Source organism: Eucalyptus grandis, chromosome 3 (genome assembly GCF_016545825.1).
Source record: "Eucalyptus grandis isolate ANBG69807.140 chromosome 3, ASM1654582v1, whole genome shotgun sequence".
NCBI lineage: Eukaryota > Viridiplantae > Streptophyta > Magnoliopsida > Myrtales > Myrtaceae > Eucalyptus > Eucalyptus grandis.
In genome coordinates, this window is record NC_052614.1 from 24650013 (window position 1) to 24673979 (window position 23967).

At 41.7% G+C, this 23967-nt stretch overlaps 3 protein-coding genes across 4 annotated transcripts; 2 read left to right on the forward strand and 1 right to left on the reverse strand.

The window, feature by feature from the left end:
• The first annotated feature begins 219 nt into the window (after positions 1 to 219).
• Positions 220 to 3963, forward strand: LOC104437035 (EIN3-binding F-box protein 1). Its single transcript, XM_010049900.3, has 2 exons — positions 220 to 642; positions 1243 to 3963. The coding sequence occupies exons 1-2, from the start codon at positions 618 to 620 to the stop codon at positions 3147 to 3149; spliced, it is 1932 nt and encodes a 643-aa protein (XP_010048202.3). The 5' UTR covers positions 220 to 617; the 3' UTR covers positions 3150 to 3963.
• An 11687-nt stretch (positions 3964 to 15650) lies between these two features.
• LOC104437034 (EPIDERMAL PATTERNING FACTOR-like protein 8) lies at positions 15651 to 16705 on the forward strand. The gene is made up of 2 exons (XM_010049899.3): positions 15651 to 15855; positions 16092 to 16705. The coding sequence occupies exons 1-2, from the start codon at positions 15747 to 15749 to the stop codon at positions 16325 to 16327; spliced, it is 345 nt and encodes a 114-aa protein (XP_010048201.2). The 5' UTR covers positions 15651 to 15746; the 3' UTR covers positions 16328 to 16705.
• A 2343-nt stretch (positions 16706 to 19048) lies between these two features.
• LOC104437033 (protein WVD2-like 6) lies at positions 19049 to 23482 on the reverse strand. Of its 2 annotated transcripts, none has more exons than XM_010049896.3 (9): positions 23220 to 23482; positions 22287 to 22612; positions 21973 to 22206; positions 21821 to 21861; positions 21499 to 21570; positions 21271 to 21370; positions 21105 to 21176; positions 20909 to 21019; positions 19049 to 19864 (listed from the first exon to the last, which is right to left on the reverse strand). In XM_010049896.3, exons 2-9 carry the CDS (start codon positions 22527 to 22529, stop codon positions 19451 to 19453), a joined length of 1287 nt encoding a protein of 428 aa, XP_010048198.1. In that variant the 5' UTR covers positions 22530 to 22612; positions 23220 to 23482; the 3' UTR covers positions 19049 to 19450. The 2 variants fall into 2 exon arrangements, with proteins under 2 accessions (XP_010048198.1, XP_010048196.1); XM_010049894.3 differs by having other exon boundaries at positions 22287 to 22605; positions 23220 to 23481.
• Between the last annotated feature and the right edge of the window lie 485 nt (positions 23483 to 23967).

Below are 23967 nucleotides of genomic sequence, written 5' to 3' on the forward strand. Positions count from 1 at the left end.
GCGTCCATCCCCCCTGCGGGAGCTTTTTCTTTTATTTCTCGAGAAAACGTGGGAGGACAAATTTGTCCGAGCATTTCTCTCATCCATTGCACCCAAACACAACCCCAAAAAAAAGAAAAAGCAAGAGAGAGAGAGAGAGAGAGAGTAATATGATATTAAATTCCGGAAATTGCCACCACCCATGCACAGGTGCAATGCATCTTACATTGGATTTGTACATTTGTTTAAGCAAATGCATTGCATGTGTCGCCTTATTCTTCCCCCCTTAACTCTCTCTCTCTCCTCTCTCTTTCCCTCTGTCCTGTCAAACCTTTCCTTCCCCCACCGCCATTGATAAAAAGCTCCAACCTTTCCTATACCCATCTCTCTCATCATTCTCCTCTCCATCTCCCCTTCCCCATCTTCCTCTCCCCCCCACTTCCTTTTTGCCCTATCTGATAGGGTTTCTCACCTTCTTCCCCCCTCCCTCTCATGCATTCTTGCCCGCTAGCAGCCCTGCAAATCGCCCTGACCTTCTTGATCGTCGTCTCGGGATCCGCCTTTTTTGCTCTCTCTCGAGGGTTTTCGGGTCGCGACCGGTTCGGAACCAGCCTCCCGGAGTCACCGGAGCCGTTCCCATGTCGAAGGTCCTCAGATTCACTGGTAAGACCCCCTTAGCTCTGGCCGTGGAATTCGTTCTTGCTTCGTTGTTTTGAGCTCGATCGCTCGCTAGCGCTTGTGGGTTAGCTGAAAAATCTGATCTTTTTAGGTTGTTTAGGTGGTACTTGCTCTAGATGATAGCTCGATTTAGGAGGTTTTTGAGGGGACATGGTTGCTTAGAAACAAATTTGTGGAGTTTGGAGGAACTTAGCTTGATTTGGGTTTGGTAATAGAGTGATCTATTGGTTAGCTGAATTGGTCTTGTCTGTTAATGATAAGGTAGTTGATATTAGGATAGGTTGATTGCGTATTTGGTATTCTGGAGGTTTTTGGGGTTCAGTTGTTTTCTACGATCTGTGTCTTTCCCTTTAGCTTAATTTGGAAGGTCATTCAGAGTGGTCACCTTATGCGTATGGAGGTTTCAATTTCATTTTTGTTTTTGTTTTCAAAGATTGAAAGATACTTGTAAATTTGAACCTTGATCCGGTACAAGACTTAATTGTTTGACAAAGTGAAAAGCATATGCGAACCTTGTATCTTTAATTTGAAGGCGACACGGCAGCAGTCGAATTTGGAACCTGAACATGTTCATTTTTTTCACAGGAGGCGAGGATTTTTACTCTGGGAGGTCAATATACCAAAGCCCAAAGGAGGCCAACCTCTTTTTGTCCCTTGGTAACCATGTGGACGTGTATTTTCCTCCTAGCAAGAGGTCCCGCATCAGCGCTCCGTTTGTTTTCAGTGAGGACCTATTCGAGCAGAAAAGGCAGGACACAATCGAAGTTCTTCCAGATGAGTGCCTCTTTGAGATATTCAGAAGGTTGCCTGGAGGCCAGGAGAGGAGTGCCTGCGCTTGTGTCTCCAAACGCTGGCTCAATCTTTTAAGCAATATATGCCCCAATGAACGCAGCTCTGGCAAATCTCAGAACAATTTGGATCCTACCTGTGGGGGAGAGGAAGTGAGTTCAGAGGACGATGGATTTCTCTCTAGGAGCTTGGAAGGGAAAAAGGCCACTGATATCCGTCTTGCTGCCATAGCTGTGGGAACTGCTGATCGTGGGGGATTGGGCAAACTTTCAATCAGGGGTAGCAAGTTGTCCCATGTGACAAGCCTTGGTCTTGGGGCAATAGCACGCAGTTGCCCCTCCCTTAAGGCCCTGTCCCTTTGGCACCTACCTTCTGTCGGAGATGAAGGTTTACTCGAGGTTGCAAATGGTTGTCACCAGCTTGAGAAGCTAGATCTTTGCCAGTGTCCCAACATTACCAACAAGTTTTTGGTTGCAGTCGCAAGGAACTGCCCTAATTTGACCGACATATCAATAGAGTCTTGTTCTAGCATTGGAAATGAAGGTTTGGCTGCTGTTGGACAGTTCTGCCAGAATCTGAAGTCCATTTCAATCAAAAATTGCCCCAGTGTTGGAGATCAGGGCATTGTCGGTCTGATTTCGAGGGCTGGTAGTGCCTTAACAAAGTTCAAATTGCAGGCATTAAACATAACTGATGTATCTCTTGCGGTCATTGGGCACTATGCCACGGCTGTTACCGATTTAACCCTTGCGAGCCTCCACAATGTCACAGAGAGAGGGTTTTGGGTCATGGGCAATGGTCATGGCTTGCAAAGGCTGAGGTCTTTGATAGTCACCGCTTGTCGGGGTGCTACCGATCTGGGACTTGAATCTCTGGGGAAAGGTTGCCCTAATCTTAAGCAGTTATGCATCCGTTCATCTGCATTCCTGTCAGATGGTGGCCTTGTTTCTTTCATGAAGTCAGCAAGGTCACTCGAGAGCCTGCAATTGGAGGAGTGCCACAGGATTACCCTGGCAGGACTATATGGTCTTGTCGTTGGTTGTGGGGATAAACTGAAATCTCTTGCTCTGACAAATTGCTGGGGATTTAAGGACTTTGATTTTGGATCACCTCAAGTGTCTCCTTGCAAGTCCCTGCGCTCTTTCTCTGTTCGCAACTGCCCAGGCTTTGGTGATGCGTGCTTGGTGGCACTTGGGAAGATTTGCCCACATCTGCAGCAAGTAGAATTGAGTGGGCTTACAGGAATAACAGATGAAGGGCTTTTACGACTGCTCGAATGCTGTGAAGCTGGTCTTGTGAAGGTTAACGTCAGTGGATGCATCAACCTGACAGATCAAGTGGTTTCAGCAATGGCTAAGTTGCATGGTAGGACCCTTGAGGTGCTAATTCTGGATGGTTGCACAAAAGTTAGTGATCTGGGCTTGCTGGCTATTGCAGAAAATTGCCAACTGCTATCTGATCTCGATGTCTCGAAATGTGCAATTTCGGATTTTGGATTGATGGCATTGGCTCGTTCTAGTCAACTGAGTTTGCAAGTCCTTTCCGTGTCTGGTTGCTCTTTGGTGTCAGACAAGTGCTTGCCTGCTCTTAAGAAAGTGGGCCGCACCCTTTTAGGTTTAAATCTCCAACATTGCACTGCAATCAGCACTCGTTCGGTGGACCTGCTTTTGGAAGAGCTTTGGAGGTGTGACATTCTCGCTTGATTGAGAGTGGGATGGAAATTGCAGTTTCGTCTGAAGATTGGATTTATTTGTTATGAAGACTAGAGTTCAACTCGGCCTATGTGGACAGCTACAGTTTGTGTTAGTTTTTGGATCCAGAATCCAGCGGATATGGGTGTTGAAGCAAATCCGGTGCTTGGTCCTTTTTTCAGGGAATATGGCCTTTCTTTTTTGGCAGGTTTCCGAATTGGGAATCTGTTCTTAGTAGTTTTGCCTCTCCAAGACGAGAGGAGTCATTTATGGCCAGATTTTCCTGAGAATGTCCTGACCAAGTTCCGGTTCAGTTCATCATCAATTTCGACAGAGTTTTTATGATGCCTGGGTTGGTATCTGCTGTTTTAGCTCGGCATCATGCTGGTCAACTATGCTGGCTTGTGATCAACTTTTCTCCGCGTCTGGATCCTTGCACTTGCAGGAATATTTCGGTTCTGACAGGTCTTTCTTGTTCCAGATCCTTGTATGTCATGGGCGGGTCATTCTCCAGAGTTTTGGTGACGGTCGCGGTTGCTTTTCATGCTTACAATGCCTTGGATTCTTGGGCTTAGGCCATGGCAGCTGCTCAAGCAGTCTTGCCATCACAACCCATGAGGTTGTTTTTTTCTAGCCAAGCCTTGTTTTTCCCGGCATTGCGGTGTGGAAAGTTTCTTCGACCGTTTCGCCACACGTTGTTAGAATCTCCTCCCCCTGACTATATGTTGGTTTTACAGTTTGTCAAGTGAAATAAAAGCAGTGTACTTGTTCATGTTCTCATGGATGTGCAGTTGTTTTGCCTGTGAATGGGATGCTTGCTTGTTCATTTCATGGCCTTTGGTCCTCGTGCTCCCTCTCTAGTTGATTCAAAGCGATCCAGATAATACACTAAATACAGAACTTGACTGTTAAGAGGCTGTATCTTTCCCAGTTCAATGTAGCAGTTTTTTGTTGTTGTGGCCGCTAAAAGCGAGGCTGCTACATACTTTGCCAAAATCGAATCACTAACCTGTACTACTTACGACGATAACAATGATCGAGCCGGTTTTTTCACCGCACAAAAGAGGTCGGCGATAAGGATTAGTTTTATACTTCATTGTCGTTCGTCTTCACTGAGAAGAAAGTGCAATTAGATTTAAAAATTCGATCCAAGATGGTGCCAAGATGTTGCTTAACTCCCAGTACATGAGCATTTGCATAGAACAGTTCCGAAGTATATGCGTTAGTGCCCCGAAAGGATGGTCTGAAATTTCTTACTAAGATCGCAGAGACAGTTGAACGGTCTCTTTTACCTGGAATCCGTAAGCAGATTGCTGTAATACCGTCAAAACTAGCCTTAATATCATCTAGCCATCGTACATGCTATATGAGATATCAACAATTTCAGAGAAACCACAAGTTACCGATATCGATTCTCATCAAAAGGATCCTCCGTTATGCAGCCTTTATGCCCCAGACATCTACAGCAATCTACGCGTGACAGAGGTTTGTGCATTAAACAGTGTGCGCTATAGATACTCTGATCCCATATCACTTCAAAACTTCTAGTCATTTTTTGGTTTAACATGAATCCTGTAGAGGGAGAAGCTTTAAGAGACTAATACAGTAGCTGAATAGCAAATTCTCTGCCTGCAAAAAGCTTGAACCACATGACTAATTTTTGAGCTGAAAATTAATAGATTAGATAAAAAAATGTTCATACAAAATGCTGGCTCCATTTTGGGAGAAAAGGCTTCATTTTTGTTTTATGCAACTTCACTACGTTAGAATGCTCAGCTCCACTTGACGCTGCTTGCAGAAACCTCAATCGGTTCTTCTGAAGCCGTGCCGCTGGCAGTGCTCTAATCCTCGGTAATTGCTGACGGCAACATCTCCCTGCACGTATGAAGATAATGTGAGATTACGACTAATCCCAGATTCGGCGCTTCCACCAACTTGTTCTGTACAGATTTCTGGTATTTTCCACTTTTGTTCATACAACATGCCAACTACTCCTACGTTGTCGCCACCTTCATTCTTTTTAGGATGTACATGTTCGGATCCTGAGATTTCGGGATCCATCACCCGATTTCACGTAATTGCCGATTTCTTTATCCTTTTCCGACTTTAGATTTAATCACGGTTAACCATGAAATGACCACGAGCTCAGTGGTAGTACTGTAAACTAGCTGGAGAGGAGAGGATGTATTTAGCTCAATGTAATCTGGAAACAAGAAGCCTCGGCTTTATTGCACTCCGTTCGTATCCATTTCCACTCTAGTAATTGTGGTAATATAAAACTAGTGAAGTATATATAGTTGTGAGGATCTCTAAGCATTCTAAGAATTTAGTTATGAGACAATCAATGAAGGCTAAGCTTCGATAACCAAGAAGCAGGAAAGAATACAGCACTATTTCACAAAATTTTCCCAAAAAGGAGAAAGTGACTAGGTCAAGGAGCAGAAATCAAACTTTCCGCTACTTAACTTGGAGAAACCACCAGTCTCACCAGTCCCTTCGCATGACAACAAATCAAACTTGTGGAGGAACAATTGAGAACCCAAGAAGGTGCTACGATCATCTGGAATTCTCTGGTATTGATCTTTCGAATTAGACCACAGAACTAGGAACAAGAATTTACTAAGACTTGCATGTTGCGCTTGAAGGGGACATTTGATTTTGTGATATGTTTGATAGCCGGAATGCATTATTTTAGTTTCTTTGTGTTGTAATGATTTATGGTTTCCAAGTTATAGGGTTGAACCTTGCTTGCATCAATAGTCTTATGACTTTGTTTGGTGAATGCTGAACATTTTATCATGGGTATGAGACCCTTATTAGGGTAGTCACTGCTAGTCATGCCACTGTCACTCTCTCTCCACGTTTTATGACTTTATTTGTTGCATAGTTTATTTTGAAAATGAAAAAAAAAAAAAAAAAAAACCTATTGGAACCTGGAACTAACCCCGGAACCTGTGATATGATAGATTCCAAGTTCCAGACAAAATTTGTAAAGAACCGGAGACTGCTCACCGCTATTATTTTCTGCCATTTCATCACAATCAAGAAGCGGTCTATGGAGGTGTTTAACACATCCAAATTCTACGACTCTTTTAAGTATCTAGTATCTGGAGAGGGAGAAAAGCAGAGCGTCGGACGAAACCCCTGCCCCAACGGCGCCGACAAGCCCCGCGACCAAGTCGTCGTCCCGCCGCGGCGCCTCCGGCGGCGAAATCTCTTCCGCCGCCTTCGGTTCCGTATCTAACCACCGTCGCCGCCGCTGGGGTTGAACGCGCTCTCAAGGAGCTCTCGGGACCAGAGCAGAGTGATGGTCGGCCCCCCTCCCCAGCGGTGTCGATGAGCCCCGCGTCGCCACCGTGGCGAATGCTCCGGCTTCGCTCTGAACGCCGTCGCCGTCGCCGTGGTTGATCGCACTCTCAGGTGTCGTCCCAGGCGCGTGGATCCCCTCTGCTGGCGACCGAGCTTTTGTGCTCGTGCCTCCTTCTTCAGCTGATTCTAGGTGTTCGGACAGGTTTTTTTGGCGGCGAGAGGCATCTTGGTCCCCTCACCAAGCCCTCCGTCGATTTCCCCAGGTTCGTTTCTCTTTTAGGCCAGTTATGGAGGAGATCGGTTAGGGTTTTTTTCCTGATTCTGTTGTTGCCGCCTATTTTGTTGCTGCGATAGCCTCGCCTTCGGCCAAGACCCTTGATTTAGATGAAGGCCCTAGTGCTTCTGCTACACATCCCCAACATCAGGGCCGCTCTTCGGGTGATGGGCTTCTTTTGAACGAGAAAGGGCGCACGCCCTTGAACTCAAGCTCCCTGACTGCAACTGATAGGTCGTGTTCTACTCTTCCTCCTGCTGGTTTGCGAACCGGAAGTGACAATCACTCTTTGTCAATTGATATTGTGAATGAGAACATTGGTGGTGAAAACCAAGCCCCTGTTTTGCTGGAGAAACATACTGGTCGTGCTCGCTCTCTCCGCTTTGATGGATGTAGAGGCAGGAGCAAGGGAAGATCGTCCTCCAAACGCCCCCAGCGAGCCTTCTCAAGGAGCTCGAATCTTCGCTCTTGGGCGAATGTGGCTGTAGCTAAAGTAGCCTCAAAGGGATATGACCTTGATTATTTCCCTCCAACCCGCATTGGTAACCGCCCGGTTGTTGAAATGACAAAGGACGACATCCTAGCTGCAGATCCAAAATTGCAGGAATGTTTAGCGGGATACTACATAGGTAGGAGGATACCATTTGTAATTATTGAAGCAGCTTTTAAAAAGGCTTGGGGTACCAACTTGGCGAGAGTTATGGCTAATGGAAAAGGGCTTGTTTTTCTTTCATATCCCAGACAGGGAATTTCGAATGAAGGTGCTGGAAGGAAGGCCCATTACCGTCTCTAAGATCCCCTTAGTTCTTCAACAATGGAGATCGGACTTGGAATTGAGGAAAGATGCTCATCTCACTGTGCCTGTATGGGTTAGACTCATAAATCTCCCTGCTGCATTCTGGTCTGCACAATCAATAAGCAAAGTTGTTAGTGGTGTCGGGAAACCATTGTATGTCGACTCAAGAACAGAACAGATGCACATGCTTACCTATGCTAGAGTATGTGTAGAGATCACAGCCAACCAACCTACCTCATTGTGAGTGTATTGAGCTGGTTTATAAAGGCCAATCTTGTATGGTCGATATGGAATATGAATGGAAACCAACGGCCTGTGCAGGGTGTGGAATATTTGGTCATAAATGCAATGCGGCTAAGGCTAGACCTGTTGCTGTTGATACCTTTCCAGCTGCTGAAGCAACTGCTAGTGTTCAGAATGTGTCTGATCTTACTGGTTCTCGCCTCAGGGCCAATCGAGCTCCCAGCACATGAACCTTTGAACTACAGAGACGCATATCAACCCTTTGGTTACTACAAGGAATGCTCCTAGAAGCCCTTAGAGAGGGGGGAACTCGGCCGAAATACACAAGACTATAGAAACAAATGCAATTGATCCTCTGTTCACAGTCAAGCCTACTAAAGGCATTGCTGATGAAGAAAGACTGGTTTGGAGGATGACGAACGACCCATCTAGCATCCCACCCCCGGGCGATTCTAAGTGGAAACAAGTCAGAAGGAAGAAAAAGCCTTTCACAAAAAAGGCTACCTCCACCAGTTCAGCTCCACTTGGTGAAAGAGGCCAATCGTTGAAGCTAAAAGACTTTGTTTTAAGGAGAGTGAGAGTTGCACCAGCATCTCGTAAGTCTGCTGGTGCGGGTGTAGCACCCTCTAAAGCTGGTCAGGGCCCCTCTATATCGGTTAAAGGGAAATCAACTGCTCCTCAATTGTTAGTGCCTCATTAATCAGATGAGATTGTCAATCCCAGCTTCCAGGAAGAGACAGAAGATAGGACCTTCTTTCGGTAGACTCCTTCCCACCAAAAGGCCCTCGCTCTACTACCCCAGCTGTGACAATGCAGGACAAGCTGCTGCTGCTATGCCCGAACCCTCCTCCTATTACGGATCCTCCTCTGACGATGGGTAGGAATAAGGGTTCCGGAAAGAGGTAGCCCTCTTCCCCTTCTTCTATAAATATGTATATAGCTGCCTGGAACGTTAGAGCCTTATGAATTCCGTTACTCGGGCTGAAGTGCGGAAGCTTGTCACTTCTCATAATCTGTGCTTGATTGGGCTCATTAAGACCAAAGTCCCTGAGGATACTTTTGATTCCCTATCCTCCTTTTTGCTGAATGGCTGGAAATGGATCGCGAATTATGAACACTCCCCTCGTGGAAGAATATGGGTTGGTTGGAACCCAGACTATATAAATTATGATCCCATCTCGGTTAGTGCTCAAGCTGTGCATGGCCGTGTGAGGATTATCTCGTCTACAAAGACGTGTTATGTTTCTATTATATATGGTGAACACTTGTTTATTCGCCGTCACCCACTCTGGGAAGATCTTATTCGAATAAATGCCCTCATGCAAGACATGGCCTGGTTGGTTGCAGAAGATTTTAACGCTATCAAGGATCCATCTGACCGTTTTGGTAGTTCTGATACTTGGATTCCATATTTTGATGAGTTTGCGAACTGCCTAGCTCAAACTGAGTTGGACGACCTCAGGTACATTGGCCTTAGGTTTACCTGGTCCACCTCTGCGGGTGCAAGTAGGAAAATGCAGATTATAGATCGTGTTTTGGTTAATACCACTTGGAATATGGAATTCTCTTTCTCCGAGGCTTCTTTCCTAAACCCGTGTATCTCCGACCACTCCCCAATGGTAGTCAAAGTCATTGACCCGATTCGTAGGAGGAGGCCTTTCAAGTATTTTGATTTCTGGGCTCAGCACCTTGACTTCTTTCTCATTGTGCAGCAGGTATGGGATATTCCAGTTCAAGGGTTTGCTATGTTTAGGCTTGTTTCTAAACTCAAAACTCTGAAGAGCCGGCTTAAACTCTTAAATAGATATACATATTCAAATATTTCAATAAGAACAGAGGAAGCAAGGGAAGCTCTTCGCTCTGCTCAACTTGATCTACATCTCAACCCTAATGATTCTGACCTCGCCAATGCATAACAGATTTTCCACAAGCTCTTTGTTAACTTGCGTAGAGATGAAGAATCCTTCTATAGGCAAAAATCGAGAATCCGTTGGCTCAAGGAAGGGGACCAAAATACAAAAAAATTTCATCATTCTATCAAGAGAAGACAACTTACAAACAGAATCCTTACGGTGAAGGACTCCTCGGGTGCTTTTATCGATGACCCTGAGGCGGTTCCCCAAGTCTTTGTTACGTTTTTTGCTGATCTGCTTTCTCCTCACTCTGGATTGTCCAAGCCTTCCATGCAGGAGTTAAGGAAGTTCATTCGCAATCCCTTGTCGGTGGACCAGGCTGGTGACCTAATCAGACCAGTGTTAGTCCTTGAAATTCGAGAAACAGTCTTCTCCCTAGCGAAGGGGAAAGCGTCGGGTCCTTATGGATTCACTGCCGAATTCTTCAAGAGATGCTGGGATACTGTTGGCCCGCTCGTAATGGGCAAGGCAGAAATTCTTCACATCGCCGCTGTCTCGCTCGTAGAGGTGAATAATACCATCCTTACCTTAGTTCCAAAGGTCCCTAATGCTTGTGATGTCTCGGATTTTCGCCCTATTGCATGTTGCAACATCATTTATAAAATTATTACAAAGATATTAGCCAATCGCCTAGCTGCTGTCCTTGGGAACTTAGTTGACTACTCTCAAAACGCCTTTGTTAAAGGGAGGAGGATTAGAGATAATATTCTTTTGGCTCAAGAATTATTTGTTGGGTTTCATTTGGAACCTTACCTCCCAAAATGTGCGATAAAAGTGGATTTCCAAATGGCTTATGATACTATTGACTGGGATTTTCTTCAATCAACACTCACGGCATTTGGCTTCCCTGATGTTTTTGTTCGGTTGATTATGACTTGTGTTCGAACTCCCAAATACTCCATTTCAATCAATGGAGAGCTTCATGGTTTCTTTGCCGGAGGGAGAGGACTACGACAAGGAGATCCTATGTCCCCTTATCTGTTCACGCTTGTGATGGAGATATTCTCTGGAATTCTAGTCTCCCAGACTTCTCTTAAGGAATTCAATCCCTATTGGAGGTGCAAGACAACTCGGCTGACTCACCTTTTTTTCGCGGATGACGTCTTCCTTTTTTGCCGGGCTGACTGGGCATCTATCACCTTAATGAAAAAGGGCCTTGATATATTCTCTTCATGGAGTGGCTTAATCCCAAATAGAAACAAGAGAGAAATTTTTATGTCAGGAGGATCTCTGTCTCTTCGCAATTATATTCAAATGGCCTTTGGATTCCAAGAAGGTACCTTGCCCGTGCGATACCTCGGGTTCCCATCATCTCTTCTAGACTTCGAAAAGTTCACCGTATTGCTCTAATTGATCGGATCACTGCTAGGGCTCAATCTTGGACTCAAAGATTTCTATCATATCTTTGGAAGACTGCAGCTCATCAGGTCAGTCCTCCATTCCATTCAATCATATTGGTCGAGTGTGTTTACCTTACCGGCGTTGGTTCTTATTAGTATTAAAACAATCTTGAGACAATTCTTATGGAAAGGATCCGCACTTGGTAAAGGTGGGGCTAAGGTTGCGTGGGATGACATATGCCTCCCAAAAAATGAAGGTGGGCTCGGCATAAGGAATTTGGAATACTGCAATAGAGCGGCCATGCTTAAGTACATATGGATCCTTTTCATCGACAAAGAATCGTTGTGGTGTCGATAAATCCATTCTTATTTCTTAAAAAAGGACAATTTCTAGATCACCTCAACATCCTCTACGTGTTCTTGGGGCTGGAAAAAAATATTGCAATTAAGAACAGAGTTTAAGTCTTGCTTCGCTTGGAAGATTGGTAATGGATCTTCGGTTTCTTTATGGATCAATGGCTCGCTGATGGCCCCCTTGATCTTTTATTTCCGACATCCATCGTTGAATTGTCGGGTCTCCTTAAGCATGCTGTTGTTGCAGATTTATTCTCCCCCCTCGGTCATGCATTTAAGAGTTCACTTGAGAGCCGTGGTTTCTCCGTCCCGGATCGGACCGATGCACCGGATTGTTTCACCTGAATCATCACTCATCCGGATCCTTTTCTGTTGCCTCTGCATGGGATTTCATTAGAACAAAGAAGGAAAGAGTTTCTTGGGACTCCTTTATTTGAAACTCTGATATTGTCCCTAGAAATCAATTTAACCTATGGTTGATTACCAAGAACAGATTACCCACCCGGGAAGTCCTAATCCATTCTCGCAGAATCGTCTTGGGTACTTGCACATATTGTAATGCTACTCCGGACTCTGTTGATCACTTGTTCTTCAACTGTCGTATCTTGGCCACGTTTGCTTATTTTTGGGCGACGAGATGCAATTTACCTTGGAAATCGAGGCCATGGATGGACAACCTTGCTTGGGCGATCAGGCTGCTCTCCGGTAAGGATTTCTACCATCGAATTGCGCGGTTCTCTTTCGGTGGCCTTTGTTATTTGATTTGGAAGAAAATGAATGATATTATTTTCCGAGGGAAGCACTGTTTGTCCTTGCTTTAAAGAACCACCTTATGAAGATAGTCAAAGATAAAGCGGCTACATTCACAAGTGTTCCGAACAATCCGAGAAATAGGCGTCTCCAAAGAAGCTGGGATCTTGATCCCCCTCCATCTTTATGGATCGTCTCGGGCGTTAGTCTCCCCGCTTCTTCTCTCGTTCTGCTACAAGCTTCATCATCACTCTGCTCCTTTGTTTTTCGTTTGTTGGCGGAAGTCTGGTGGTTGTCCTTGTTTTTTGTATTGTAACTGTGGTTCTTCTCCTTTTGGTCTGCTTGCCTTTGGCTTTTGTCATGGCTCCCTTCCACTCTTCGGTCTTCCTTAAAGTGTAAGCCTTTGGCGCCGTCTTTTATATTTTGTCCAAAGCTATATATTCTTTATCTTTACCAAAAAAAAAAGAAGAAGCGGTCTATGGGGTTTAGAGTGAAATCGCCATTGTTGGTATGGAGCATGTCGGGGCAACACGGCAACGTCGGTGATACAGTGAGCTAGCATGCCACACATATGACTAGGCAGAGGCAGGAAGCCATGGGTTTTAGCGAACAATCTCTTGCTTGTTGTTATGCTAGCAAATGCACACTCACGTTGCGGCAAGGCAAACTTATAATTCGAAAGTTAAGCAACAATACCTTACTAAAAATTTTAATGGAAATATTTGTTGACAAAAACCCATAATATAAAGAAATTTTATAAATAAATATATTTGGAAAGAGAAAGATATATCAAGATCTGACTCTCTTTTTTCTTTTTTCAGAAAATTTGTTGTAGGATAGAAAATATTCTAATCTTATGATTGAAATATTTGAGAAATAAAATAGAATTACTAATGTCCATAGACACAATATTTGCAAAATACGTTATTTAGAGATATTTGGGGAAGAAAATATTGAAATTTCTTAAAGGTGGGAAAGACTCTTCAATTTATGTAATAAATTGTAGATTTTACTATTCCTATATTTTTGCAATTTCTAAATTGCCAAAGTTGGAAAAACGGTAATATTCAAAACGTGATGATGTGAAAATTTCTTGGGAATAAAGATGCACGAACGCATGAATGGAAAAAAATTATATATAAAAGAACGGCTAAAATAGTATGCTTCGTTGACTGGGTAAATCAGATAGGACAAATTATTGTTAATTTCAATGATTATCATCATTTATCACATTTAGTTTTTACAAGGGACCATTCCGGTTTTGTGGACGTAATGGAACAAGTCAGGTTGAGAATATATGTAAGTTAGAATTTCCTTCATTTCGCGAAAGATAATTAATTTTTATAAAAATCTTTGAAGTTATTTTTATATCACTTATTATAATAAACGAAAAAAGCTTCCATCGTCCATGAAATAATTTAAATGCAAATTATTATGTATCACGAAAATATTTTTTACTAACTAATAATTTCAAGAGATATAAACAATTATTTTTAGAAATATATATTTTTGCAAAATAAATGGAGAATATATTGATTGTGCAATGAGGCTTTCCTTAATAATATTAATCATTTTGTAATATTTTATTTCTATTCACTTGATGAATTTATGAGCAAAAATATGTGTCTAATAATGACATAAGATTTTTTCCTCTCAAGTAGCAGCGGTCATCAACCAGAAGTGGTGGACAGAGACCAGTGACAACGGACAATCGGTGGTGGCAAATGGGTAGTTGGCTAGTAATAAAGGTAAGTAATGAGAAGAATTTTTATTTTTCATTTATATTTCAGAAATAAAAAAAAAATTAAATCTTATTTTTATTTCAAATTTATTTCTAGATTATAAATTAGAAATAAAAAAATGAAATTACGATATCAAATGAATTTATATTTCTAACTTATTCTTGAGAACACAAAAAGAGTTCACATCAGAAATACAATGATAACCATATATCCTAAGTGTATAAAGAGTAATTTCTTTCAACAATTATACCAAAAATTCACTTGCATTGGGAACTTGAAATCGTGAGTCGTGAGAGACAAAATGGCACAAAATAAATTTACAGGTTGGTCAAAGAATGTACTTTCTCGTTGGCTGACAAACGTGGCAGAAGATGGATTGGACGTTAAAAAAAGAAAGAAGGGCAATGTGTAGTCACATTACACTGCTCATCAGTCTCTTTCATCACGTATCATCACCTCTTTTCTTTTACCGTGAGAACAAAAGATACATTGAAGGAATACGATGTGAAAGAAGTTGCCATAACAATTGATGAAGTACATTAAAAAATGACACGGATAAATCCCGAATTTTGATTGACGCTTAGGAAAATGAAAACAAAAAATTTCTTATTGTCAACAAATGTTTAGACATAGACTTTAGTTAATAATAAACATACTTTTGGTTGACTAGCTTTTTGCAACAATAAAAACAATTGAAATTAAGAAAATATTTTTCAAATTACTTGTTTTTTGCTAGATAGACAAAGAACAAAGTTGATATAAAGTGACATTTTTCTTAAGATACTTTAACTATACAATGAGTTTTAAGAGTTGTAATGTCTAAACATTGGCATGATGTAATGTAAAGTAAGGAACATCACCATGATCATATGAAGTTTGCATCTGTAATGTGAATAAAAGAGAGTTGTAAAACATTTTAGAGAGAAGACAATTCTTGAAAATTTGACTTATTTTGGAGAGCGGTTTCGATACAAACATTAAATTTATAAATATGGGAAGAACTTAACAGACTTCTTTTTTATAATTTAGGAATATGAGTACATAAACCCATTTACATAGAGATTAATGAAACCCCCTACAAACCTCATAAACTAATTAAATTCAGGCTTTTGATTTATGCAAATAGTCCCAATCCAAAATACTGTACGTGGTGGATCTGATTAATCGATTGTAGTTCCTAACATGGAAATTCTTGGCGCCCAAACTAACTATGCCAATCTTTGAGGGTTGCCGATAGTTCTTTCGATTAGATAAAACTGTCCATGACAGACAGAGTATGATATGGTCTACAGCTCAACCCGACTTCAAGCAAGCACACCTTTCTGGTTTAAAATTTTGAGATTGAAAACTGTTCTTGCACTTTATGTTCAGTGAAGAGCCTGTGCACCCTCTATCGATAAAAGCTAAAGCAAAGAAGGTTCCTTTTAGCTGGTGGGAGGCCTGTGCCTCGACTGTAGTTTTTTGAAATGAAGAAACACGTGGAATTTTAACCTTCTCCCTGACTTGCTTTGACTTCTCTGTTCCCATGCCAGAAAAATCTTCGGTTGACCAGTCACGGAGTCATTTTTCACGGCTGCTGTACACTGAGGATGGCAATTAATTACTGGGTCAGCAGCCGCAGCAACAGATGTGTCCACTGTGATGGGAACAGTGACCTATTTTGTCCCTGCACTACCCTCTAACCATTCAATATTTTTTGTCCAGTTTTCCATGCACCACAAAAGAACCAAAAAAGAAGAAGAAGAAGAAACAGAGAAAAGCAACCTTCCTTGTCAATAGTAGTTTTTTCTGTTAACTCAAGCAGCGACTTCATTAACACTATTGTCCCCTCCCAACAAGCAAAGTTGCAGAGAGAAGCGAAGTATCTGGTCTGGTGGGCGTCCGTCAAATGGTCTCTCGAGCGATGGCTTCTTTAAGTGACTCTCTATACCACCACAGGGGGCTAAAAGCCGCTGTGATCCTTGCTTGTTTCCTGCTCTGTTTCACTCCCATAACAGGTAAAAACATCAAGCCTTTTTTTCATCATGCTGTCGAAAGCAAAAAACATACCAATCAAGTGAAGCACGTCACTCGTGTGAAAATGAGAGTAAAGCAAGAAAACAAGGATTGCCCAACAGCGAAAATCCTATTACCTAGTAGTTGAAGTCATCGTCCAGTTGCCTTCTTGTCGTCTCTTTTTCCTACATTATTTCTCAAAATCTTGCTTTGGCCTGACTTATTTTTTGTTGTGTAGTGGGAGAAGGGACTAAAGTTTTGAAGAACAGAAGAGAGATGGTGGGTTCAAGGCCGCCGATATGCGTCAACAGGTGCTTGAGTTGCAGGCCATGCATGGCCACTCTGGTGATTCATCCTCCTGCAGGACGAGGTGGAGGAGCAGGAGATGCTAGGGCTTCAAGCCACGAGGGAAGTGATAGCTACTACCTCCTCGCTTGGAAGTGCAAATGTGGCAACAAGCTTTATCAACCTTGACACGTTAAATCAAACCCTATGTAATTTTCCTCATGTACTAAGTTAAGTGACATCATAGTATCTTCATATGGATGTCCATCGATTCGCTTGTATAGAAATCTAGCTAAAGAGCATCTAAATGGTCAGGGTCCCTCTGCTCTCTTCCTGTAATTGCAGTGATGGATGGGATCTGTTCATTTTAAGGGAAGACATGTGGTCTCACTTGCCTATGTCTTTTGTTTTGAGTTTTGGGTCATTCTTCTTTCTTAGCTTTTGTTTCTGTCCTTCTCCTCCTCGTTTCCTAATTTATCATTTTGGGGGTTCAAGTTTGCTTGTGTTTGTGGAAGATGAGTTCTTTTGCAAGTATTTTAATGGAGTTACTTTGTGGAAGAATTTTGAGGCTTCAGCATGAAGAACTTCATCACTCCCACTGGAGTCTTGTGCCTGGGCCCAACTCAACACTCTTGACTGCAGAGTAGATGACAGTGACTCCGGAGCTACTAGTTGGATATGATGACCACAATCATTAATCGCAGAGGTCATCTGATCAACGCTCTTAACCTTAAAAAGAAGAAAAAACAGTTTCTAACTTTGGTTCAGCTCTTTTTCAAAGAGCTCCTTATTTTTAGAGCACTAGGCAATTGAGGACTCAGAAGACAATTCATTTTTACCCCACTTTTTCTTTTGGAATTACTTTAAGAATGACTTCAGAACCAAAGAGAGTAGCTGTACAATGAATGTCCATATCCAGCAATATCAAGCTTGCAGTTTCTGGCGCTCTTTGATTGTTGATGGTAGCATTTTGCAAGATGTAAGATGACTTGTCCTTCTTGCTATGCCGATATGGAGTTTCCTTTATCCTCCAAAACAATTTTTCAGTAAAAACAATTTCTGAGTAAAAAATGTGTTTGATAATTGCACAAAATGTATATTCTCGGAATAAAAATGCATTTAGTAGATTCTTATTTTTCTTATTTCTTTCAATTTTTTAATACTTTTATTATATTCTTTTTTCTTTTCTCTTCTTCTTTCTCCTTATTTGTGGTTGGTTGCCGACCACGGCGGTGACCGACGACCAACTGGATGAGGTCTAGCGAGTTTGTCAAAGACTCACCAGGCCACTAGTGAGGCTCGACCTCGCCCGATCAAGGCGAGGCCAACAAGCCTCACCGTGGCTTAGTGTCACCAAGGGCTCAGAGAGGTTGCCGGCCCTCGTCAATCGGTCACCGACCATGGCCTAGGGCCGGCAATCGGCCAAAAGAAAGAGAAGAAGAGAAAAGAAAAAAATAAGAAAATTAAACTTGATTTTAGAAATTGTTTCTAAAAATAAGAAACAACTTTTTTTATTTATTGATTCTATTCCAAATCTATTTCTAGAAACAAAAAAAACGGATTTTTATTCTTAATAACAAAAAATTTATTGAACATATTTATATTCTTTTTTTGTTTCTAGAAATAAAAGAACAGAATCAGTTGTTCCTGAAAATATTACCAAACATGCCCTAAAACTATCATTTATCTTGCCTCCATTCATAGATTCATACACCTTTCTTTTTCCAAATGATAAATTCAAGTATACAAATACGATGGATGTTCACGCAAGCAGGGTTAAGCATGTCGAACTGCCCAAATAGGGAATCGCTCGGACCACATCAAACTAGCAAGTTTGGTTCAATTCTCGAAAAGATTGGTTCAGTTCCTAGCTCCATAAAAATGGAATTAGTGATTGTCAATCCAATTTATGATCTCCGGGGAATCAAACCGGACTAGATTGACTCTTTTTTTATTAAAAATATAATTTCTAAAAAATAGTAGCTACTCTTGTATTTTTCTTAATTTTTTAATTTTTTTTTGCTAAGTGATCAATTCCATGAGATCGGATCGGACCGGCCAATCCTCAATCCCAAAAATTAGAAACTAGTCCTCTTGATTCCTTGGTAGAATCAGATTGGATCGAGAATTGATCATCCCTATGTGCAAGAGCACAGTAGGTCCTCAATGTTCTTAAGATCTTTCTTTTTGATAGCTGTCTTTCAAATCTTAGCTTACTCAGAATGAAAACGCAAGGAATGGAAGATCAATCGTTGTAGAGGTGAGTTAGAAAAGCAAAGTCTGCCCCCATCTCGGATTTAACTCTCAAGGTAGCTTTGAAAGGATAGAACATTGGAGAACGAACAGGCAAGACACTTTTCCATCTAATCTCATCGTTGGGAAAAAAAGGTAAGAAAACACAAGAAGACAACCAACTACGAAGCTTTCCAAAGCATTGAAATCTTCAATCATTTTTCTTTTTGAAATGAATTTACCAACACAAGTCTGAGACATCTTCATACTTCAGGGAGTACAGGGCATAAATGGCAAATCGTTTGGATTCAATCTGAAGTGATAGCTAACACAGGATCAAGAAAGAGAAGTTGTGTCTTACATCCACCCTATTTGAGGTAATCCAGACAGTAAAGTCGCGATGCAACGATTAAAAGCCAAAAGGTGTAATGTACTTGCACAACCATATGTGAGTTAACCGGTAAAACACCAACATGCCTGAACACTATATTCTCAAACTTCCAACATGGGGGATAAGCCAGGAGCAGAAGCATCACAATGTCTTTATCATTTCCAACACAGCATTGGGTGAATTCTTAATTTCTCTTGCTGTCGTCTAACTGGAAGTACTATCTAGTAGAAAAGTTCAGAAATAGGTACTAAATCAAATCAAGGATAAATGAAAGAAAAGACGCAAAGGACCATAATCAAGTCATATAGCCAATCAAAAATATCAAAAACATAAATACAATATCCAATTGTCACACCCCCAACAGACTCAACAAATTGTTTCGGACACTAAACTTCACAGCGACCGATATTCCTAATATTGCTGTAGTGAGACAACCAAAGAATGCTAAATCAAAGAGTGCACTGGGAAATCAGGAACTTACAAAAGGTGCAGGAATGCAGAATTTCTTACGATAACCAGCAATCCCAAGAACAAGTACAAAACAAACAACCCAATGCTTCCACAGACAAAAAGACGCCAGAACTCACGACTCTCCTGCAAATCTTCCATACCTCAAGCATAACTATCCCTAATAACCCTTGTCGTCCAGTTCTTGCCAAAGTGAAGGCTCTAACAAGTTCAATCTAGCTCTATTGCTGCTCCTGCATGATGCCTGATTCTGTCCCTTCTTGTGCTATAGTTGGCTCCGCTAGCTCATCCAAGATTGGTGTATGGTCATGCAGATGGTCACTAGGGGAGTCATCCACCAGAAGTGGTTTATGTGCTTTATTGCCAGTTTCTTGATTATGAGTTGCTTGAGATACGGCACTTTTAATTCTCACACTAGATGACTTGTTTCTCTCAGAAGGCAGTACGGGAAGCGATTTCCGAATTGGCTTCTTTGCTTTGATGGGAGGCACTCTAGATTGTTGGTTTCTCGATACTTCCTCACCAAGGCTTAAACGACCAGATGGACGGTTTCCATCGCCATTTTCTTCAGACCCCTCACTAGAGGAGCTCTTCCTTCGCCCGAGCTTGGGAGATCTAGCTCTTGTTGGGGGTATCTGTTAGACAAAGATATTCATATACTCAATGGGGCAAGACATGGTTCCAGATCCTCACAAGAACAAGCAATTTGTATCCAGAAGTTTGTAATGATAAAATTGAGAGAAATGTAGCACAAATAATTGAAAGAGATAGAAATAGCCAAATATCACGTTAAAAAAATCAGTATAGAGCAATTCAATATATATCAAATTCAGGAGAGGGAAGAGAAAAGAATGAATTAATCCACCTCATGAGTATGACAACCACAGAATCATTTGTATTTTGTAAGTACAATCTACAAACTAGAAATTTTTGCAACACGGTCTGAAATGCTCTGCATCATGACCATATTTGTAGTGCAGCTGGAGAATTTGCAGCAAAAGAAAGAATAGTGCTCTGGCAAAGATATAGCCAATGCTAAATTCTATTTACACAGTTTCCTACTCCTATCATGTTATAGAAGTTGAGATTGGGTAACTTAACGGAAAAGCTCTTAAAATAATGATCTTGAATAGCTAAATACTCAGTTCCAAATCTAATTTTTGGCGCACTTTAAGACACCAAATGTGTATGATAACTGCCGGAACTCAGGCAGCTCCAGGTGCAATCAAGGAAAACATCAAATAGTTGCACTTCCATCCTGTGTTAGTCCTTCTGAAATAAAGAACATGTTTGTGAAATAGCACAGAACTCAAACTAGCAATAAAATTGGAGCAACTGGGTTACCCCTTCCAATCCTGGGGATCTTAATTCGGAGGACATTTAACTGACGTTAATGATTCCAAATACTTGCTCAAGAGATCAAGAAAAGAAATCCTATTGTGAATTTTTTAACCAAAAGTCGCGTTATAGTTTTATAAATAACAGAGAGGAAGTCTTGTTTGTCATTGGTTTTTGTAACCATTCTTTTTGATAATGAAAATGATCTAAAACATTCTCTCTCCATTTATAAGAAGGCCTTAAATATCTCTACTAAACACAGACAATATATTTCTGAGGCTCATACAAAATCTAATTACAAGGCTGCCATTATGAGGCCTGGCAGATATAAGAGAGTCTACCTTTTTCAATTCAACTTTAGGTGGTGAAGGTTCTTGGTAGAAGTTTGGCATAGGCGTGGCCTTAAAGTTCAAACTCTTCCTCAGCATCTTAAGCTCAGCTTCTTGAGTTTCCTGATATCAAATCGCACTTTCTCAAATAAGCAAAAAGGGAACAAGCAAGCAACTTCCATGGCCACTCAAGCGATAAGGATACCACCTTGGACTTAGCCTGCAAGGTTGTCTGTTCTACTTCCTTTGCATGAATCTTTTCCTCGAGCTTTGTGTAGAACTGCCCAAGATGGTGATGAAAGTAAGTCATATCTGCAGCAATCTGACCACTGATAACCACACAATTGCAAATGAAGCAAACCACAGGAACTCACCTCTTTCCTTTTTTCAGCCCTTTCATCACACCTAAAGCTGAACCCATAGTTTGGACGTGCACCCACTCTATGGGGTCCGGCATCAGCTGCGGTAAGATCTCTATGATATTCTTAAGGATAAACTAATTGTAAACAGCAAAGAAAGAAATCAGGGATCATTATTGAAGATGCAAAGCAACAGATAAGAAGGAAATATGATCAAATTACAAGAAAATGTGCAAGGGATACGGCGAAGATTGTGGAATCCCATCAGGTTCAATGACGGATCCTTCTTCCAAAGGCTTCTCTTTTTTAATCCCACTGTTGAAAGCAATTATTAGTTTCAAATTCCAAAGACATCTAATGTAATCAGTAATTGATACAAACCAGGAAATTTACACAGAGCAGGAGAAAAACAAATAAATAAAGCCTAGCATTTGGGGATTGGAAGACCACTCAAAGCCTTTTCACTATCCTCCATCATAAGCATAGCAGTAATAATGGCAGCAGATATATTCAAAACAATTTCTTCAACAATAGAAACATTCAAGTCGTGGCAACCTAGGAATACCTCAAGCCCTCTGAGGAGTCTCTATCAGATTTTCCAGCTTGCTGTCAAAAGAAAACGCACCAAAATATAACAATTAGCAATCAGATGTCGGCAATGATGACCTAATACTTTCAAACAAAATATCGTGACACTACACTCAAGAAAGCATTCACCTTGGGAAGACGAGGCTGCTTATAATTTAATGATTTACTTTTAATAGGCCTCTCTATAATGGAATTTGGAGGACCATTGCCATTTGGAACTGCTTTGGCTTCCTTTTCGTCTTTGTTCTTCTTTGCTCCAGGCGCCAGCACATTTTTCGCAGTAGATTTGTTATTGTTTTTGGTTCCTTGACCCCTCTGGCTCCTCACATGTTTTGCATGGTCTGAATCTAAATTATCTCCTTCCTATGAACCGATTGATAGATACAGTCAAGCATAAGGAGTTGTATCACTTCTGAAAACTAAGCAGAAGCAGAAGTGTATACCTTGGAAACATTGACAGGTCCCTCCTTTAAGTCCCCAGGCGATGACTTGTTTGCATCAGTCTGATCTAACGTAACACTTTCTAAGCTCTTATTGACAGATGCAATTGCACCAGTCTCATCTGTAACCCCATCAAAATCAGTTGGAACCTTACTCTCTTCTTCACAGGCCTGAAATTGCTCATAAGCACCATGTTGAGGGACCACCTCAAAACCATTATCAGCTATGGTGTCGTCCATATCCATAGAACTGTTGATGCCGAACTATACTAGAAGCTTTGGCGCAATGTGAAACCAAAAGGGCACAGGGAATTGGAAGTTCCTGAAAGCTCAAAGAAAGCAGAAGGTACGCAGATCATGAATCAGTCATCTCCCGACAGGAAAAGAAATCATAAGAAAAGAAGTAAAAGTGAGCCAATGTGCCACAACCAACATGCTGCAAAATCACAAGGTCAGACCAAAATTAACGAGCTTCAGATTTTCGCTATAGCATGCCTCAACACCACCTTCTCAGCGTCGAAGCATCTAGTCCGCAGCCCAACATGTGAATCTCGAAAAACACTAAAAGGGAAGTCCATATCCCGGTGTTTCTTACTTCATATATATACTCAATTTGCATTGATAGCGCAAGAAAAGCATGTCAATCGCAACGACGCGCATTAAGCAAGAATCCACGCCCTCTACACACCCGAGAATCAATCATTTAGAAAGAAACGTCCTTCCACTAATGCGGCATCGATCTGGTCATGGCAACCGCAACAAGAACAAAAACCCAGTAAATAAAACTCCCATTCAAGCCAAGAAAACGCTTCGACTCCGGAAACCCAGAACAGAAACCACCCATCCGAGAGTTTCAGACACGATATCACACGCAGCTCCTCAGACCCATCTCAGCAGTCAAGAGACAGAGCACTAGAGGCTCGCTTGGGCTCTTACCCAGAAGCGGGGAGAAGCAGTCAAAGCTCCATCGACGGCCTCCCGGCGGACAGGGGCGGAGATCTGCAAGCCCGAGCCCGGAGATCTGGGGGGGAAGAAGGGAAATGGGCAAGGACCCGGGGATCGAAATTCGAAATTTTGAAGCTCTGGCCGGTATGTCCGGGCTCAAATTGGGGGGCGGGGGGTGGTCTAGGAACTGTGGAGTGATGGATCGGTGGGGGGGTGTGCGGGTTTTTGAACTGGGAAAGCAGGGGAAAGGGAAGGGGAAGGGGTCTGTCACTGTTGGAGGGACATGGAACAACAAATAGCAGTTGCAGTGGGTTTCAAATCCATTCTTGCCAGGTCACCTCTGAGAGAGAGAGAGAGAGAGAGAGAGAGAGAGAGGTGAGATTTTGGGTAGATTTTACTCTACAGAGTCTACGCTAGCACCAAAGCAATTACAATGTGCATTTTCAAGAAAAGTGTTTAAAATCATATACTTATTGACCTTATGAAGGTACATAATATAAAAAAAATAAAAAAGTCAATAGACTTTGGGTACCTTCCTAGGTTTTGTTCATCTCTCACTTCTAAAGTCTATGTATATTATATTATAATAGATATATATGTACATATATGTATAAGAGAGATGAATGTGAGGAAAACGAATGGAGGGTTTGTTTGGGAACTCAATTAAACTCCGAAAATTGAAAACTTGATGTTTAATGAGATTTGAATTTGTTTGGTAATCTTAATTAGTGTTGATTTT

Coding starts and splice junctions, on each gene's coding strand:
- LOC104437035 (XM_010049900.3), top strand. CDS start 618: ATGTCGAAGGTCCTCAGATTCACTG. Junction 643..1,242: donor GAAGGTCCTCAGATTCACTG/GTAAGACCCCCT, acceptor TTTTTTTCACAG/GAGGCGAGGATTTTTACTCT.
- LOC104437033 (XM_010049896.3), bottom strand. CDS start 22,529: ATGGATATGGACGACACCATAGCTGATAATGGTTTTGAGGTGGTCCCT. Junction 21,177..21,270: donor GGGCTGAAAAAAGGAAAGAG/GTGAGTTCCTGT, acceptor CATCTTGGGCAG/TTCTACACAAAGCTCGAGGA. Junction 21,020..21,104: donor CCTTGCAGGCTAAGTCCAAG/GTGGTATCCTTA, acceptor ATTTGATATCAG/GAAACTCAAGAAGCTGAGCT.
- LOC104437034 (XM_010049899.3), top strand. CDS start 15,747: ATGGTCTCTCGAGCGATGGCTTCTTTAAGTGACTCTCTATACCACCAC. Junction 15,856..16,091: donor CTGTTTCACTCCCATAACAG/GTAAAAACATCA, acceptor TTTGTTGTGTAG/TGGGAGAAGGGACTAAAGTT.